This window comes from Taeniopygia guttata, chromosome 6 (assembly GCF_048771995.1).
Source record: "Taeniopygia guttata chromosome 6, bTaeGut7.mat, whole genome shotgun sequence".
In the NCBI taxonomy this organism is placed as follows: domain Eukaryota; kingdom Metazoa; phylum Chordata; class Aves; order Passeriformes; family Estrildidae; genus Taeniopygia; species Taeniopygia guttata.
Genome location: NC_133031.1, coordinates 30,863,893 through 30,882,488, shown reverse-complemented (window position 1 = coordinate 30,882,488; position 18,596 = coordinate 30,863,893). Strand labels below are relative to the sequence as shown.

General features: G+C 35.5%; 1 protein-coding gene across 1 annotated transcript in view; it reads left to right on the top strand.

Annotated features, from left to right (window-relative positions):
* Window positions 1–16,485, top strand: part of RAB11FIP2 (RAB11 family interacting protein 2) — a 32,112-nt gene extending 15,627 nt beyond the window's left edge. Inside the window, exons 4-5 of the mRNA XM_002187535.7 lie at window positions 8,277–8,322; window positions 11,918–16,485. Of these exons, the coding sequence (XP_002187571.5) occupies window positions 8,277–8,322; window positions 11,918–12,145 (274 nt within the window). The 3' untranslated portion in view covers window positions 12,146–16,485. The remainder of the gene's footprint in view (window positions 1–8,276; window positions 8,323–11,917) is intronic.
* Window positions 16,486–18,596: the final 2,111 nt, after the last annotated feature.

The following is an 18,596-nucleotide window of genomic DNA, read 5'->3' as shown; positions in this document are numbered from 1 at the left end:
TTGGGTCAGGCTTAAGTCCATCCTAATTAATTGTGGTTGCTAATGTTGAGTGAGCAGCAACAATGTGGAGAGCAGCAGCTCATGACATCAGCTGGGTGAGCTGCTGAGTAGCCCTTCACCAGCCCATCCTGTACTGCTTAGCTGGCTGGCTGCATGCTCTGTCACTAATTACTCCTGCTTACTAATTAAACAAATGAAGAGAAATACATCTTCCACGTGTTGCTCAGCTGCTGATCCAAGAATTATAGAAGTGGTTCAGCAACACTTGTAGGATTTTTTTCCCAAAAGCAAGTGTGCCAGGATTATTTGAATTTTTTTTATTGCTATCATTTATTATTGTTGTTTCAAGGAGGTTTTAGAAGTACTTTGGAAAAGCAAAAAGAAAGCCTATTTGGTTTGTATATAATACTTATTGACAGGAAATCACAAAATATGGACCCCTAATTTCTGCTAGTCTCTGATCTGGCAAAGTTGTTCCCTGGTTTTGGCTAAATCTGTAAAATAGGGATGATACTTTGCCTTCTGCAAATGCTGAGTGGATAAATGAGTATTTTTAAAGTGTTTTTATAGATATGATATCGCAGTGTTACATAAGTGTTAAGATTGGGGGTTCCATTGTCTGTTGTAGGCATAGAGATATTTGTGAGCTGATTTCTTGACAATTTAGAAATACAGAAACAAAAAATGCTGGTTTGCAAATACTACAAAATCTGTTCGTTCCAGAGGTTTTGTATCATACAGCCAACAAGGAATTTATAAGCAAACAATGTCTAGTGCTCTTAGCCAGCATTTACCAATAATAATTTTGGTTTTGTACTTCTTAATGCACTGTTTTGAAAGTTTTACCCAATATTATCTTAAATTGCACTCAATCCTACAATTACTGCTATTGTTGTGGCTCTCAGGAGGTTGATTTGCAGTCAGAAGCCACGTGGCTTTTGTGTTGTACACAGTTAAAGAAACTGAGGGTGCTCCTGGAAAACAAAGATTGTTTTGTGCCATAACCAAAGCTCGTGCATCATTTTTCTGAAATTGTTTTTGTTTAGGAAAATGCATGACACTACACTACAGGCTAATAAACTGATGTGAAAATTTCTCAATTTACACCACTTGACAAGTGCTAAAAGAAAAGCATCTTTAATTTTAATGTGTTATTAGGACCTTTTTAGAGAGATTGTACAAGTTATTAACAAGGTCCTCTGAGACAGGAGACGGGTAATTAACAAGACCTACAGAAAGGGAGTTTAGGTAATTAACAAGATCTCAGGCACTGGACATAGGGAGACAAATAGTCCAATATTTAAAGCTGACAGGTTGTTACTAGTCAGATCAAATTCCAGATCTGGGAAATTGCATTGGTAAGTGTTTGGGAGCTTTCTACTAAGCATTATATATATATATAATATATACACATACTCAAATAATGTCTGTATCTGTATATACACAAATATGTGTATGTGAATAGAGAGAGGCATTAAAAAAAACCCTTCTAACGTAGTATTTCCTTGACCTAACTATTGTTACACTTCATGGAAAAGAAGATAAAGCTTGTGTCTACATACAGATTACATTTTATCTCAAATTGTTACAATAAATAGGTTACATTTTTAGCAACGTGGAAGTTGGAATATTGGAGGAGAAAGAAGCTTGTGTCTTACTAGGATTCACTGTAACAATTAAAAATAATGCTCATATTTATAATATTAATCACTGGTGAATTGACGCATAAATTATTAAAATATTACTTTATTTTTTTCTTACTGCTTCAGCAGTTTTTCGATTTTGCAACTCAAAAAGAAAAAAACACCAACCTAATCCTTCAACTCTTTTGCATCCTTCTGCTTGTGGTTTCTGAATGTGGTGCTTTTCTTCAGCCTCTCTCCCACCTTCATCATTGTGGCTGTTAGAGCTGTCTGTCTTCTCAATTTCACATGTTCCAAACAAATCAAGGACTGCAGTTTTGTTTTTCCCAGTGGAGGAAAGTTTAGAAATAAGCAATATCTCTGCATTTTGATATGGTCATTTTTAGACTTGTTAAAAAAAGAGTGTGGTGCCATGAAAACAGGAGGTTTTTGATAACAGTGATGTGTTTAGATCATATTAAATTGTTAAGTCTGAAGAACAGTTGATGTCAGCAACATCAGCGTTTTGAATGTGTGATGGTCAGGTGGTTAAAGAAGCTTTTGCAACATCCTGGTGTTCCTCTGGGTTCCTGCTTCTCACTTGAGCTGTGACAGCAGAGCAGGTGCCAATCTCAAGTGAGCTGAAGTTCTAAAGTAAAACCTGTTATCCCAAACACACTGAGGGTGAGTTATTAGTGCAATAACTGCAGCATAATCAAAGTCACTGTTAAATGGTTTCAGTCTTGCAGAGTTACTGGCAACATCTCCATTGGAATGAACCCCAAAAGTTGCCTGATGAGAGCAAAGGATTGTAGTGGCTGTGTATTTCTCTGCCAAATAGGAAATCCAGTGTACAATGCAATTCACTCTTTCTACTTTTCACATGCCTTTTTCAGAAATGTTGCTCTCTAGATATTGCTGTGCTTGCTAAAGCAATAAGGTCTGTTAAGACATTTTAGGACTTTTATTTCTCAGTTAGTAAAAAAAAGACATCAGGTGAACTATGTTTTTTTCAGAATTTTGTTTCCTCTGTCAGTGTTAGCATGTTTATTTTAAGAACAGTGTACTTCTACATTGCTTTTCTTGAAATTAATAATTTTTTTCAGTTCTCTACTGAAATTTGACTAGACTTTAGTCAAATGTGATCTCCAGTCTAGGCAGAATATTGATGGACTATGACAGTGCTTTAATTGTACTCTAGACTAATTCAGTGTGGTAAAGCTGTCAGTGGAACATTATTTCAACAAGAGAAATACATTGATGGTGCATGAGAGGTAAAGAGAAATTACGAAACAAGCAGGAGTCGTGCAGAGATTCTTAGTCTGTCCTGCCAGGACTGTTATCATCTGATTTAAAAGATCACTGCATGTGATAAGAGAATAATGAAATCTTTTGCAAAGCTCCTACATAGCAGTGGTCACAGAATTTGGGACATGACTAAGGTGGGCTTTGAGGGATATTGTAGGAATACTTGGTATTAATCTTGACTTTTGCAGACTCCTCACCAGCAATCAGTCACTCCTAATTAGTTGACTGTTTTAGGAATACTGTTAGGAAACTTCATCCTGCTGGCTGCATGACAAGATTTTTTCAAGCTTTCACTGTCTCTTGGTGCACATTAGGGCATGTGAAATCTTTTTTGAGAGGATGCATGAGGCATATTATCTTTCCCAAGGGAAAATGCACTGCCTGTTCTATTTCATTTTTAAAAAGAATAATTTGTTCTATTGTTTCTTTATTAATAGATGCAGAAACTATGTAAAAGCAATGCTTTTTTTTTTTTTTCTGTTTTATTATAAGAACTAAGGATTAGTTCTACTCTTTTAATGATTCAAAAACGGGTCTGTAAGTTTCAGTGTAAAATGTAATTTTACGATTGTTTGATTTGTTTGTTTGCTGTTGACTTAGAGATCTCTAATGGCTTCCAGTGAAGATCCTGGCACAACTTTTAGTCTAAGAGTTCTTTAGTGTTCTCTTGAGAAAAAAAACTTATTTTCTATAGCACAACTCCTAGTTAAAGGAGAAATACTTATATACTTAGAATTCTAACTAGTCAAGGAAAAGTAGTGATAGCCACAAAACCTGATCCTCTTTTTGTGTCCTCCTGGGGTTACCCAAGCTCCAAAAGGCCACAGAACATGGTTTGACATCAGAGCAAGTTATACAGTGAAGTGTCTTAAGTGATGTTCCCCAGAATCTAATTGCAAAATAGATGGTAATATGCTTATTCTGTACTTGTTTAGCTGCCAGACAAGACAGTCATTCCTTCTCAGAATTACAAGTGAGCTCTCCATTGCCAGGCACAGCAGGCTGACGTTCTATGGAAGGCTAAGTTTCTGAATTTCATTAACTGTATCTGATTTTATACATTTCTTTTGTTTTTTGTTTTCTTTTTTTTTTCCCTTGTGCAATAGTAATAACCTAAATGGCATCCTAATAGTTCAAGATTTTGAAATATATTGTGCGAATCCAAAGAAAAATGAATAAGCACTGTAGTCAGAATCAGTTCAAAGACCAAGAAGTAGGATAGGAATAAGAATTTCAACTCTAGTGAAAAATGAATATGGCAGAGCTTTGTTAATTACCTGTATGCAGACATTCCATATTAAAGGAAAGAAACTGAAAGCTCACACTTAGCTCATTGGTATAATAGATATTTTACAGAATGTTAACATAAATTTTAATACGTTGAATAGTAATGATTAATTTGAATACCCTTATTTTAATTTCTAATAGTATACACTACTATTAGATTAGTTACTACTATCATGTAACTAATAGGAATAGCAAAAGAGAGGTAAAAAGCTTTTGGTCCTTAAGAAAATACTCTTTTCATGGAGCAAATTTAGAAATCTGATTCCCATGCATTATGTAGTCAGACTAAATGGCACTAAAATGTTTAAATCAGTTATAGGAAAGATTTGATAAAGATTGTTTTAATCTCTAGCCATTCAGAAGCTAAATATTTATGCAGCCACTAGACCTGATGCTTGAATTTTTAACTACCATTAAATTTCAATAGACAGAATTGTAAGATGCAGTCATAAACTTGAGCTTGGGACACATCCTGAATTCAAGTCCACTGTATTCTTCCTATGCAAACTGTAAATTATCAACATGCAATGGAAGTATTTAATTACCATAAAAAAAAGTGTTATCAAAAAAAAAAGTTTCAGTCTGTTCTAATGAAATGTTTTTAAATAGAGAAAATAACAATAAAGTACAAAATAATATGCTTGCTATGATTATGAAATAGTAACCCAAACCACTCTACAGAATCAGCCCTGCATTATATCTGTCTCCATTGTTAGTTTATACTGTTTTTATTTCTTATGACTTTCTCCCCTCAGGAGTAAGCCAATAGAACAGAGTTCTCATCTCAGATGAGCTAAAACTGAAATCTAAGCTAATAAAACCCCAGAAATTGAAATAAACTTTACTATTAAAAAAAAAAGGTAAAAAGAAAGTTATATCCAAAGCTGTAAAACAATACGGAACAATAAAATAATGGATATGATTTAATCTGGTACAAATGTCTGTTACACTAAGTAACTGCCAAGGACACTAATTGAATTCCCAGATGAGTGAAGTGGGTGACAGGACTAACTGTGCTGGATTGGACAAGTCTGTTCTGCCTAGAGAAGGGTAGGAGTGATGTGCAAGTTGGGGGCTCAGTGTCACTTCCATGATCCTATTGCAGCTGTTTTTTAACCTGTGCTGGTAGGATTTACCTCCCTTTTAGTAGCTCCTGTCTTGAAGGTGATCTGACGGAATGAAAAGTTATTATTTGTAAGAGGCAAACTTAAAAATCAGTATAGACGTCACCTGGAGGCACATAAGGCACATGGAAAGTCCATTTGTTAGAAAATAAATATCTTTTTTACTTGTAAACTGAGCAAGTTTAGTTTGGGCATAATTGACAAACAATAATTATAGAATCCCACAGTGCCAGTTTTTCACAATCACTGTCTACAGTAAGCCTCACTTAAAAAAAACCCTACAAAAATCCAAAAAGACACTTTTTTCCTAAGCTGTGAACATGGGAACTTCTTCCATAGCAGAAGTTCCCTGCCAGTTTATTGGACTCTGGGAAAAATCCCCAGAGGCTTGTTTATAACTAATACTATCACTATGAACTGTGACTGCAGCACAGGAGAGAACAATGTTATTTTCTATAATTGTTCAGATCAATGATTTCAGAATGCTTTTAGGAAGTCAAGACAATGGCTGCTCAAAGGTTGTGATGTTTGCACAGCATGGGCTGCAGTCCTAGAGGCCTGTTTTATACAATTATTGCCAGAAATTGAGTGAGGTGGTAACTTTAGAAGTCTATTATTGTGATGAAATTTAAATTTGAAAAAAATGCTCTTGTGAATTTCAATATAGCAAATAGACAACCCCACCAACTGTTTGCATTCATAATTTTATAGGATTTTCTTTTGAGGTGTTACCTGCCCCTCAGACAGTGAAATAGGGGTGCAGTGGTGGGAGTCTGCATCTGCTCACTCTCACCTCAGGCTGGGGCACTGCCAGGAAATCTTGCAGGGCTCAGCAAGGCTGATGAGCTCCCACCTTACTTAGCAGACACTTTGATTTAGAAAAATGTTATTATATGCAATCTCAGCACCTGTTTCTTCCTTGAGAAGCCATATATTTTCTACAAATCTCCTTAAAGTATGAGTAAGAGCCCTCATAGCATTTGGATTTTTATTGGGGAATATTTTAATAGCTTTTCATTTTTTTTTTTGTAAGTGTATTCAAATTTCTCCTTACAAAATACACAGATGTTCTCTTTTGAAATTGCAGTTATGATGTCCACAATTTTGCAGAAAATATTAAAGGTTTTTTACTGCTTAAAAAAAACCCCAAACAACTAGTCCATATTGCCAGTGATTTATACTTCTAATTTTGAAACACAGCTTCTCATAGTCAGAACTGCTGCTTTCATTTTAAGCTGCCTCTACAAAAAAGAGTCCCAGAACTTATTTCACAGAAACTATAAAGTCATTGAAGGCAGTGAAAGATCCTGCTTTTTTAACCTTTCAGAAAGTCACCCAGTTGAGCAGTCAGGCTGTATTATTCTATATCTTGTCTAACATGAGGAAACAGTCCCAAAAGAAAGATATCCCAAATTAACGCCACACTTCGTTAAATAGAGACATTCTTGGTTTTCACCCAGCTAATTCGATGCAGTTCAGTTCACTCATTTTTTTTGTGCTGGGATCACGGGAGGCAGCCTTGAATGGAGCGAGTTCATGGTGAGTTTGACACATCAGAGCAGGGCTGAAAGGAGGCTGGCAGGGAGGGACCCTGCTTTGCCTGGGCACACAATACCCCATGGAAAAGGGCCCCCATTCAAAAGGGGTCTCCAGCAAACAGGGCAGGCTGTGGGATCGCTGTTACAGACAGGTAAAATGGGAATTAGCCAGACTTAATGACACCTCTGCCTTTCTGGTTGTGACTGTGCCTCTAATCCAGTCTCTGTCAAATACCCTCCGATGGTTTACAGGACTTCTGCATGAGCAAAAGTTTGGAAAAAGTTAAAAGCTTAACTGCTTTGGAAGTTAAAAATCATGTACAGAGTAAAAAAATGTAAAAAACCCACAGATTTTAAAATAAAAAAAAAATCTTTACAGAAAAATACAATCATTTATATTTTACATCTTTTTAGTTTGTAAATTTTTTTCCCTTCCACTTTTACACTATGAGATATGTGGCTTACAAATTCAGATAACAGAGTGGTGAACAGTCACAAAATACAAGTTCCCTAATAGAAAAAAATCTTCAAAATTAAAAAAAAAAAATTGTACCTCTCAGTTACACATCACCCTCAAAGCCAGTACACGCAGTCTAACAAAACAGATTCTGTGCTGTGAAAGAATGTGCCTGCTGTGGTGCTACCAAGTAAATAATATTTGTGAGCCGTATCCAGGTTCTGAACATAATTTCAGAGAATGTCTTCTCTCCAAACCTGCTGTAGCAAGTACATCACTGATTTTTAAAGATGCATGCAATAATTACACCAGTCTGTGTGGACAGTTTCTTAAGCCTGACATTTAGGCAGTGGCTGGTTTTATCAGTATCAAGAAAATTATAAAAGAGCTTTTCTTTTCTGGATATAACATAATATACTTTTTACTCAATTTTAAGTTCAAAATAAATGTACCTGACAGAATATGTCTTTTTAGCCCTAAGCTGGTGATCTCAGTGGAATTTCTGTAGGAACTTTGTCCTCTAGGAGCTGCCATGAAAGCTGGGAATATGTGTTTGGTTATTGGTTTTTATCAATCTTGTCCCAGGGACCTGTTTCTAGGTTTTTTCATTTAAAGTGCTTACAAGCTCAGGCTAAGTCTAGAGATAAGAGGAGAGATCAGGAAGCCAAATCCATAATACCTTTCTTGCATTTCTTAATTAGTTATTCACATTTGATGACAAAAAGAATACGAAAAATAGAAAGAATTGTGAGCAAAGAATATATTCAAATTTCTTTTAATTTCTAATATTTTCTTTTACAAAGTGTAAAAAATCAGGAAAATAAACCATATTAAAGACTTTGTAGCTGTGTGTCTACTTCAGTACTGTATTCTAGGATATTATTTTCGTCAAATAAGTGTGCACTGCTAATATTTGTTTGGTGTGGCTTTTTCCCCACAGTTGTAATGTGAATCCTTCTGGCATTGAGGATCTCAGGAAAAAAACGGTGAGTTATGAAATGTTATGGAAAGCCATCAGTAAATGCCAACTTATTGGTACTTGTATAATAAGCTTATAAGCTTTTGTTCTTTTTTTAACCTCTTTCTTACATGGAAATGTTGGGGTTTTTCTTTTTTTTTGTTTTTTGTTTTTAATGTAAATTTGGAAATAAGGTAGAGTTTTGCACTCAGTATGGAGTTTAGCTGTGTTATGATGAAGAAGGAAATATTTAGTTCTTTGCACAAAAAGTAAAAAAAAAACCCAAAACCTGAATTTAGGAGTGGTGTAGATGACTCTAGAGAAGTAATGGTCAGTTGAGGAATTCTGCATTAGTCAGGGATTTATTAATTGACCAGACAGGAGTTTACCAGCACCATAATCAGAGACTTGAGAATAGTCTTTAGAAGGCAGATCAAAATTGAAATTATGACCTGATATATGGTAGGATTAATAATACACATAATAAATGAACAGATGCAAACACTAAAAAATAGAAATACTAGAAGCTATTATTCAAAATGCTCTTATTTCTAAAAGTACTGTGAATAAATTGTGTACTCAGAAAAGACAAAAAAAAAAACCACAGCTTGCCTGGACGGTGTCTTTGTTTGAAGGAAAATGTGGTCTTACTAGAATTTGTTCTGTGAATAGATGACATCTTTAAAAGTGGGTTTATTTTCAATCTCTAAAATATATAGAAAACAAGTTTCACAAGCAAATATGACTTTGTACTGTTTGTTTTCTGCTGGTTTATGTAAATTATTTGTAATAGCATTTGATGTTATTGTAAATGCCCGAGTTTTTATAATGTAAGTAGCTGGTGGGAGATGTCAGAGTATTTGAATGCTGCCTTTGATCAGATAGTAAACTGAATTCTACCAGGCAGTTACTTAATCTCTGACAAAAAAAGACATCAAAAAATTGATTTAACTTAGCAGCCATTGTCTGTAAAGTAACCATAATTACAGTTTCTATGTGCTTGCAAATGTACTACTGCAAATCATGTAATTTATTGCTGGTAAAAGCATCGGTTTAATTCTTTTAAGAAATAAGATGTGAATTGTTTTATTTAAAGGATTTAAAGGTGATAAAAGAAATCCTTGATGATTTTTCTTTTGGAATGCCAGCCATCCTAAATGTCTGTTATAGGATTATGAGGTGATGCTCATTTAATGCAAAATACAAATTAGGTGGGGAAGAGACTCTATCACAACCATAGTTTTGAATGAAACCATTTGAATTTCTTTTTAAATATTCAGGATTGCTTTCTAAGGTGTTTGAAGTAATTTATTATTAGATTCTGTAATATTAGCCCTCACCAAGTTATTACATTTCTTCCTTGTGCATACTATTTAGTAATTATGTTTGTATGTCTTCTCCTGTGATGCCAACACCTGTCTCTGCAAGCAGCGTTTAAATGGGAGCAGTAGCCAGTTGAAAGGGCAGTGTGAGCTCTTTAAGGCCTAATTAAGAACTGAAAGGAAGATGAAGTAAGTAGGACAAAAGATGTGAAAGTAGCTTAGATGACATTCCCAGAGCAGAATTCCTCATTAGAACAATGAGGAGATGATCAGGGATTGCCTGGCCTTCATTTTATCTCTCGTTTCCTCTGGCTGGCATTGTGTACCCCAACAGGGTTTTGTAGCTGAGACAATCATTCTTTGCATGGCTCTTTTAGAATCTTATGTTTTCCCTTAATCATTCATTCTAAGATTATTCTTATGCACTAAAACTGTGGTATCTATTTTTGTAAAGAAATAAGTCTTCTATATACATTTTAATATTACCTACTGGCTCAAGCTGAACATACCAAATCTTCTTAATTTTATCAACATTAATTTCTAAATGCTAGCATACTTCTGCTAGAATTTTCTTGCATAAATAAGACTTGTATGGAGCATGTGCATGATAAAACATCTTTAAAGCTTATATATTACACACAATTTTCCAGTAAACTTGATTGCATAATTAAAGTCATCATTGCACCTTAATACCTGTTCCTTTGCCAAATCAGAAAATTAGGCAAACCCTGTATTTCAGGCATAAAAGTATTAATGGTATTTTCTCCAGTGTGTACAAAAATTTAGTAAAGAGAATAAAATTTCATAAAAAGAGAAAGTTTTACTTCTTTCTTGTAGAAGAAAATGTGCTACGAATATGACCACAAAGTGAAGTTACTTTCTCTTCTATACTTGTTGAAAATGGATTACTAACCAATTTATAAATTTCATCAGATTAGCCATTTTAATAAAGTGGCAGTTACTGATTGCTTACAATCCCTTAACTTGGTATGTTTCAAATACTGAATTTACATCCATAAATGTGACATTTAATGTCTCAAGTGCAGAGAGAAACCCTTAAAATTACATATTTTTGAGAGCTACTGTTAGAGTATAATTGATGGAGAGAGGCTGATCTGTCACACTTCAGCCTATTTGCAGGGCACCATCACTTTTAATTAGGTTCCTTTGAAAACTTTGGCCAGCTGCATATTTTAATGGGTCGACATGTGCCAATGTGCAAATATGGAGCTGTATGGAAAGAAAAGAATGGGGCATGGAAAAGGAATGAGCATGACTATTATGTGATGTGCTTCTTAGCTGTTCAAGCTTTATAATTTTTAATGACATGCTCCTACTGTAAACAAAAGCTGTCTCGTCTGCCCTGTTAGAAGTGCAGGACTTTGTAGGTTCCGTATCTTCTAAATTTTTTCATTTCTGAATGAGATGAAGCATTCTGCTTAACATGTCTAACAGTGCTGATACTTCTATCAGATACTTCTATAAACCAACACAAAAGAAGACATTCAAGTTTACAGTCTTTGGATCACGTTGTCCTTTTTAAGATGACTAATTTGTCCATCTCTGCTAATACCTTCACTTACTGAGTCATCAGAAATCATCACAGAAACAATTCTGCTTTCCCTACTGCTTAATTCTGTGCCTCTCCTGCTTTAAAGCGAGCAAGGTCTTTTATAAATACACATTTTTTTCTGCCTTAAGTGCTCTGGTGCAAGTAAGATGTAACCTTTTACCTTCACCTGCAATTTAAAATGGAAAGCTTTATTATGTGACTCAGGAGCCAAGGCCTGGAGAACCACTGGTGACTACAAATATGAATGTGAGAGACAGGTGAGGGCTGATGTCATTTAGGGCTGAGTAAATGCTTTGCTCTGATTCTCTCCAGAGGCAGAGACTCAGAATAAGTTACAGTAGGAGTTAAATTCTCAGGGCTCTTGTCTTGTTATTCCATAATAAAGAGGGTTGGTTTCCCAAAATGGACCTGCCAGCTGTTACTGTGGTCACTGCTGGTATGGTTACTAACTCTGACACACTGACTGTGTGTCCACCTCACTGAGAAGATTTTTTTCTGAGATGTCAGAGTGGGAAATGTTCATGAAACTGGGCAGCTCATCTCCAGTTGTCTGCTCCAGTGCGGGTGCAGGAGGGAAAAGCAGTGCTGCAAACGGAGGTGTTGCTGAAAAAAATTGCTTTTCATATCAGGAGATGCACATGAGAAACACAAAAAGCAATAACCAATTGATTTTCTGGAGATACTGAACTGCTTAATAAAATCTGGTGTTTTTCTACACTCACCTGCAGGAAGGAAATCCTTTCGATGCCACTGCAGGATACCGAAACCTCACTTATGAGGAGGTTCTGCAGGAGCTGGTGAAACACAAGGAGCAGCTGAAGAAGAAGGACAGCCACATTCGTGAGCTGGAGGATTACATTGACAATCTCCTGGTACGAGTGATGGAGGAAACCCCCAGTATTCTCAGAGTGCCATATGAACCCTCTCGGAAAGCTGGCAAATTTTCCAAAAGCTGAGATAGTGGTACTTTCTGCTGAATACATTAGTGGAAGGAGATCACACTTTAATATTTTGTCTTCTCTTCATTACTTTTCTCCTAAGAAATTCCAACAAAATAGGGAGGAGAGACAATGGCGTGGGTTTTTTCCTTTTTTTTTTTGTTTTTTAATCCAAACACAAGCAGAGGCTGCCAAAAGTTGTTTTATGTTAGATTACTTAGGTAACTTTTTTTTTTTTTTTTTTGAAAATACATTTAGGTACACAATACTTAAAATAGAGTTAATGATACATAATAAATATGTCCATGTAGTTTATATCATAGCTTAGTGTTCACCATGTGGCAGTTTCAACAGAGAAGCCTGTGCTGTTATGAATGTTTTCTTGAATGTTTATTGGTATTAGGCAAATATATTGATTCTTTTTTTTTTACAGCATGCCATCAAGACCACTGTTTTCAATCCAATGTAGTACTCTACTAAACCTAAGTGTGGTTTATTGCAATGGAATGTAATCCTGCACATATTAGAGGAAAACAGTGATGCACAATCCTTGCAGAATAAATGCTGTATTCTATACAATGTGCTTTTTATATAACAATGTAAAAAAAAAACTCGTGCCATTTCTGTCATGGCACATGCTGGAACCAGTTATTTTACACTTAAATGCTGAATTTTGTGTATAATGAGTGAACTTTGTTAGTGAGCTCATGACATAAAGTTGTTTTGAAGATCTTTTTGTATGAAGTTACTGCATGTCTTTTTATGTGTTAGAAGTGCTTTGAACAGTGTTCACAGAGCCAGAGGTACAACTGGAGAACTCAAGTATGGAATAAAGATGTTCTGTTCAGTCAAAGTCTGCTGTGATGAAAATATAGCAGAAATAGAGAGGCTGAGTTAAATAGACATGATAAAACAATTTAAGGTTGAGTTTTACATGGTATATGTGTAACTTTTAAAATCTTATGACAATGAAGTATATGCCTTTAGAAATAGGCCATGTTGCTTAAACAATATAGGGTACTTAAGCTTTTCATTAAAAATGTCTGTATTCCATGTAAATAGTTCTAAAAGTCAGTTCTCATTGAGGCAAATGAAAGAAGAATGTAGTAAATATCTTCCTCATCGTTTAATAATTGTTTGTAAGATGATGTATGAAAAAGGTATCTGTTATTCAATGAATTGGAAAAATATAGTGATGAAGGTATAATGGGAAAATACTATAAGAGAACCCTCAAAACATTAAGATGAATAGATTTTAATTTTAATTTCCTTAAGAAAAGTCTTACTTGGATTTTCTCTTGCTGTGAAACAGTAAAATGTTATTTAAAACATGTACAGAGAATACTTTAAATTTGGATTTAAGATAATTGTCTTTTCCTCTTTTTCTGCACCTGATCTGTTGGGTTTTTTTACAGCACTGTGGCGTGGCTGCTACTGAGGTAACCAAAAAAGCTTGAAATTAAATTCCAGTTTTTGTTGCTGTTGTAAAACATTTTAATACATTTTCATTTTTAAAACTGCAGAAATCAGTAATATCTTGAATACTTATATATGGAAGGGTTGAGAAAGTTCTGTCTCACTGCTTTTGACATCATTAGTATTGTAGGACAGAAGTATTCCAGTTACAAAAAAAACTTCTTTGTACAAATATTCTCAGATTTCATTTACTTATTTTTGGCTTTTACTCCTTTATTTTCTTCTTTTATTTAGCAACTACCTCCCAGTCCCCATTTAGCACTGTCCCTAAAATGTGTGCAGCCAGAGTTCCAAATCCTTCATGTGGATCCCTGTGCCTGGATGGATCCTGAGAGGTCCCAGCCCTGCCCAGCTGCAGAGCTCTGCATTTGTGTTTTGTAGTGCAGAAATCCATCCCACACCAGGCAGTCTCCCTTTTGTCAGCCTAAGGATGTATCAAGTTTGGTACCTCAGAAACCACCTGAATGTTCTTTTGACCCACTTAAGATCTCGATGACTGTAAATTTGTTGTATCATATTCGAAGTGCCAAAGGTTATGTACTAGTTCATGGTATGTTTGCTGTTAGAAGTTGGGGTTTACACTCAATTAGGTTTTCATTTTCTAATTACACCAGGATGTATTTCAGTTACTCAGTATTTCCATAAAAGTTCTTAAACATTTTCAAATGCTTGGCTGAAGCCAGTAGTTTTCTCATGTTGCTGATGGGGAAATGTTCTGCAATAGTTTTGAATTCCACACTCATTTTCAGCTAACTGGTATGAGACCATCTCTAGTATCCACAGTGCTTAAATCACCCACACCACTGAGGATTAACAACTGCACCAACCAGAGAATGTGCTCCAGTGACTTCTCACATGCAAGCCAACTTATAATTATTAAAATGAAACTCTACTATATTTAGCACCTCTGAAATCACTTCTTTTAGAATGTAAATGTAGAATATCAAACTGCATAATTGACTAAAAGCAGATCATTTGACATATTTGCATACCAAGAACGATAAGCAGATTAAAGGTAGCGAAAAGATCAATTTTTGTGCATTAGTGAAGAAATTTAGTGAAGCTTTGAATGTGCTATCTAGTCTTTATCTGATCTCTAAGTGAATAAAAGTACCTTTTGTTTCTAACAATTTGTCAAGAATGAGGGGGAAACAACAAATGCAATTTAGGAAAAGGTAAAGTTATTGAGAGACAGAATGGGACATTAACAGTTATGAAAATATCTTTATAGAGTTTATAGGTAAAAAACCAGGCTACTTTTGGAGCAATTCTTGAAAGATTACATACACATATTTTCTGCTTAGAAAGAAAATCTTAGCATTTTCCTGCATTCTGAGATTATTTTTAAAAATCATCTTTGCCCCACATGTATTTTTTGAACCATGCAGCTTTCAAATGAAAACTTCTCATACAGAGTAATTTGTATGTTGAAAACAAAGGAAGTTCTGTCTTTACAATAGGATAAAATTGTAGACTTTCTTGCAGATCATTTTAAACCTATAAAAACTTGACACTTGTGGTCAGTCTTTCTTGCCCTTTAAAATACAGGGATGAAAATTTTGAACATCTCCTTATTTTGATATTTTCTCTCCTAAATTAGCATAAGCGTTCATCCATGCATGCACTATATTTTGAAATTATCCTTTGAAACAGCTCTGCCTTGTATTTTGCTTACTTAAAAAGACAAATATGAAGGCCATATTTTTATGTTGTAAGTCAGAAATTTAAACTTTCTGCCATTCAAGAAGGATGTTTAATATTTATGTATGTTACCTCTTGCTGCTGTATTTTAAGTTTAGCTTGGTTTTCCACCTCCTAATGTATGTAGCATTCTCCCTAGATTATAACTGCATTTATTGCTGTTGGCTCTGTGTCAAGAACTATTTGTAATTTTCCAGCTGTGGAAATGCTGCCTTATATTTAGAAAGGTTTCATGATTTGGGGACCTGATGAAAATCATGCTCATTAGATACTAGCCTGCATTTCTTTCTGTACGGGATGCCCTTTCTTGGATGCATCTTAAAACAAGCAGAACTGCTGTCTTAATGTGTTTACTGCTGCACTGGGGGTTTATTTATGCTTCCAGCTTTAAAGAAAGATTATTGTCCTACATCAAGTATGTAAAGTGAGCTGATGCTTTTCTGCTCTTTGTACCATTGCTGTTGTAGATATGATAGAGGCGTTAGCTGGGCTGTTACAATGGTGAATTTAGAGCTGTTGACTAACTTCCCCTTCTTTGAAGTACTTGCTGAAGGATTATAGCTCTGCTGTGTTCGTGATTTAAGGGTCTGTCAGCACTTTTGGTAGGAAACCCTATTTTCAGGGTCTTGTAACTTAAAAATTTAAATACAGTCGCTGGAAGTATTTAATATGCAATAGGTAGCACTTTAATCTGTTTATGAAGGGGTTTGAAATTTGTTTCTGTTGAAAAGGTCACAGTCTCCTAGAGCATGGTGGGCATTTGCTTTATCTTTTATAATTTCTATGTTGAGGAACCCACTGTATGTTACAAGTGGTCGAGCCATTCCTGTTCATTTTAGAAGCTTCCAGATGTGTTACAATGTATTATAAAAAGCTGAAGATCCAGGTTATATAGGAAGTCTTTAAAAGATAGGAACACTACTTAAAACTTAAGCGTTTTATTTTGTCTTGTGCAATCAATGGTAGTTTGTCTACATTTAATAATGGTACAGAATCATAACTATATGCACTTGTGAGAACTATAAACTTAGAATGCATGAAAAACATTATTTTTGTTCCATTATTGCAACTTCAGATCCTCTAATTTGATGAAAATGTTATCTTAATATTTTAATTTCTGTTCATTAAATAAATATTGCATGTCTAACACTAATAAAGCACCACAATGCACTACTGCAGTATTTATTGAATTGTGACATTAATCTGTGTTATGCAAAGCTTGTGACTCCTAAACTCGGTGTTAAGGCTCTCAGACCACAGAGAGGGATATTTCCTTAGGGACAGCTCTAAATGAATATCCCAGATGTTTGCAGGGTAGGCATTAAGGGAAATCTCTTCAGTAGTGTCCAGAACTTTGAATTAGTGAAAAAAGTGGTGTATTCTTAAATGTCCTAATCTGTATGTCTTTTTTAGTGTGGTATCTGCAATCCCTTCAAATGCACTGTTCCTCTGATGCCATGGCTGTGTAAATGTTACCAGGAGATCTTTGGCACTGCAGGCCAGAGCAGCATTTAGCATGAGAACAAGCACTCTGCAAATTCTGATATGGAAAACATGACACATATTTCTCTTAATATGTGACAGAATAAAAACTCAGCCAGAATGACAGAAAACTGGAGCATCCTCCCCCATCACCCAGAAGATTTTTTTTCAATGCTCCCACAAGTTTTTCTCCTTTTCCATGAAGCAGCAAAACAGCAAAGTCTATCCCCTGACAACAGCAGTTTTCTGGATGATGAAGAGGTATGGAGAAAGTCCTGGTTTGGGAGAGGAACATTGTGAATTGTCCACCCAGTTTCTTGGAGCTTTGAATTCCACAGGGATGTGATTCCTTCCTTCACTGTTAGTTTGCTCTGTGAGCAGGTCTTTTGTCAATACATTATGGACTTAGAAAGTTTAGAAAGGGTTCTTCTCTTAGAGGTGCCCATGAAATGTGGTGGTTGTGGGAAATCACAGCCAGTTTGTGATCTGTCCTTTGCCTTCCAGAGGTGTTTTTATGCAGATCCCATCAGCTGTGTCTCCCCTTGGCTCACAGGTTTTGCAGCTGTCCTGGTGTGTGAGAGCTGAGGAATGGGACAGGAGGGGAAAGCACCACACTGCCTGTTAGAGACCACTTTCCATCTGTAATTCACATCTGGTAACTAATCTCAGCTCCTGTGCCCATTTGAAAAGGGAGCCACACAATTTCCCTCCCTCAGAGGCATAATGTTTGTTAGCTGATACCAGCCACAATCCTGTTGATGATATGAGAGCCCAACTGGATTAAACAGCTTCCAGTTTCCCCAGCATGAAGTTGTCTTTGGAGTTGTCATTGCTAATCATCTCAACCCCCTAATAAAGGTTTTCAAGGATATTTTAAATATAGTTTAGCAGTTAAAGAGTTATTGAAATTACATGTAAACTAGAAGTATCATTAAGGACAATTCTCTCTCCAGTTGCACTTATTGAAGTTATTTTTTTTTTATGGAACCGCAGAATAAAAATCAGGATTTCATTTCCCTCTTTTGATTTGTTTTTATGGGAGTGTTGTGCAAGCTGTGGCTGCAGTTCACTTGGGATATATTGCCCTTTTGTGTAACACTGGGCATGTTTGTAAAGTTATAAATAATGATGATTAAAAAATGCATCTCTTTTTCTGGAATAATTAATTAGAAATTGGATTTTTTTTATTGTTTTGTAATAGTGCCGTTTTATAAGATATAGGAATAAGACTATCTGCTAAAGGAAGTTGTTTTTTCTGTACTACTTAATGAGTAATTATGAGAGAAGGCTACTACACTCAGTGCAGCCCAGCCTGGAAACTGTGGCATTGATTGTGTAATATTTATATAAATATCAGTATATTCAGTGCTGGAAGCAAGTGGCTATTACATGGGGATTATTGCAATGTATTTATAATGTGTTTTTACAGCATTTAGTAATGTAGATCGGTCTTTGATAAATGGATGATGATTTAGGACAGAAAAGTACCCTCCGTGGCTAAACACTGACATGTTTATACTTTAAAAGTAAGCAGCTTAAAAAGGTTTTAGGGCCATGCAACGTTTAAATAAAGCTGAATACTAAAAAGGGGAGAAACTTTGTGGGATGTATTTTATTTGTTTCAGCCCAAACAGTGTCTGCTGTGTGACATGCAGGGAATGAGTAGAAGCAACACTGGGGAGATTCCATTGCTGGGATCCAAAACACCCAACAACAAAAAAAGGTTAGTAGGGCTAGGAGTGTGATTTTAAGGGATCTATTTGCCTAGCATGGGCCAGGTTATGTTGATAGTAGGAAGAGGTAACAGCAT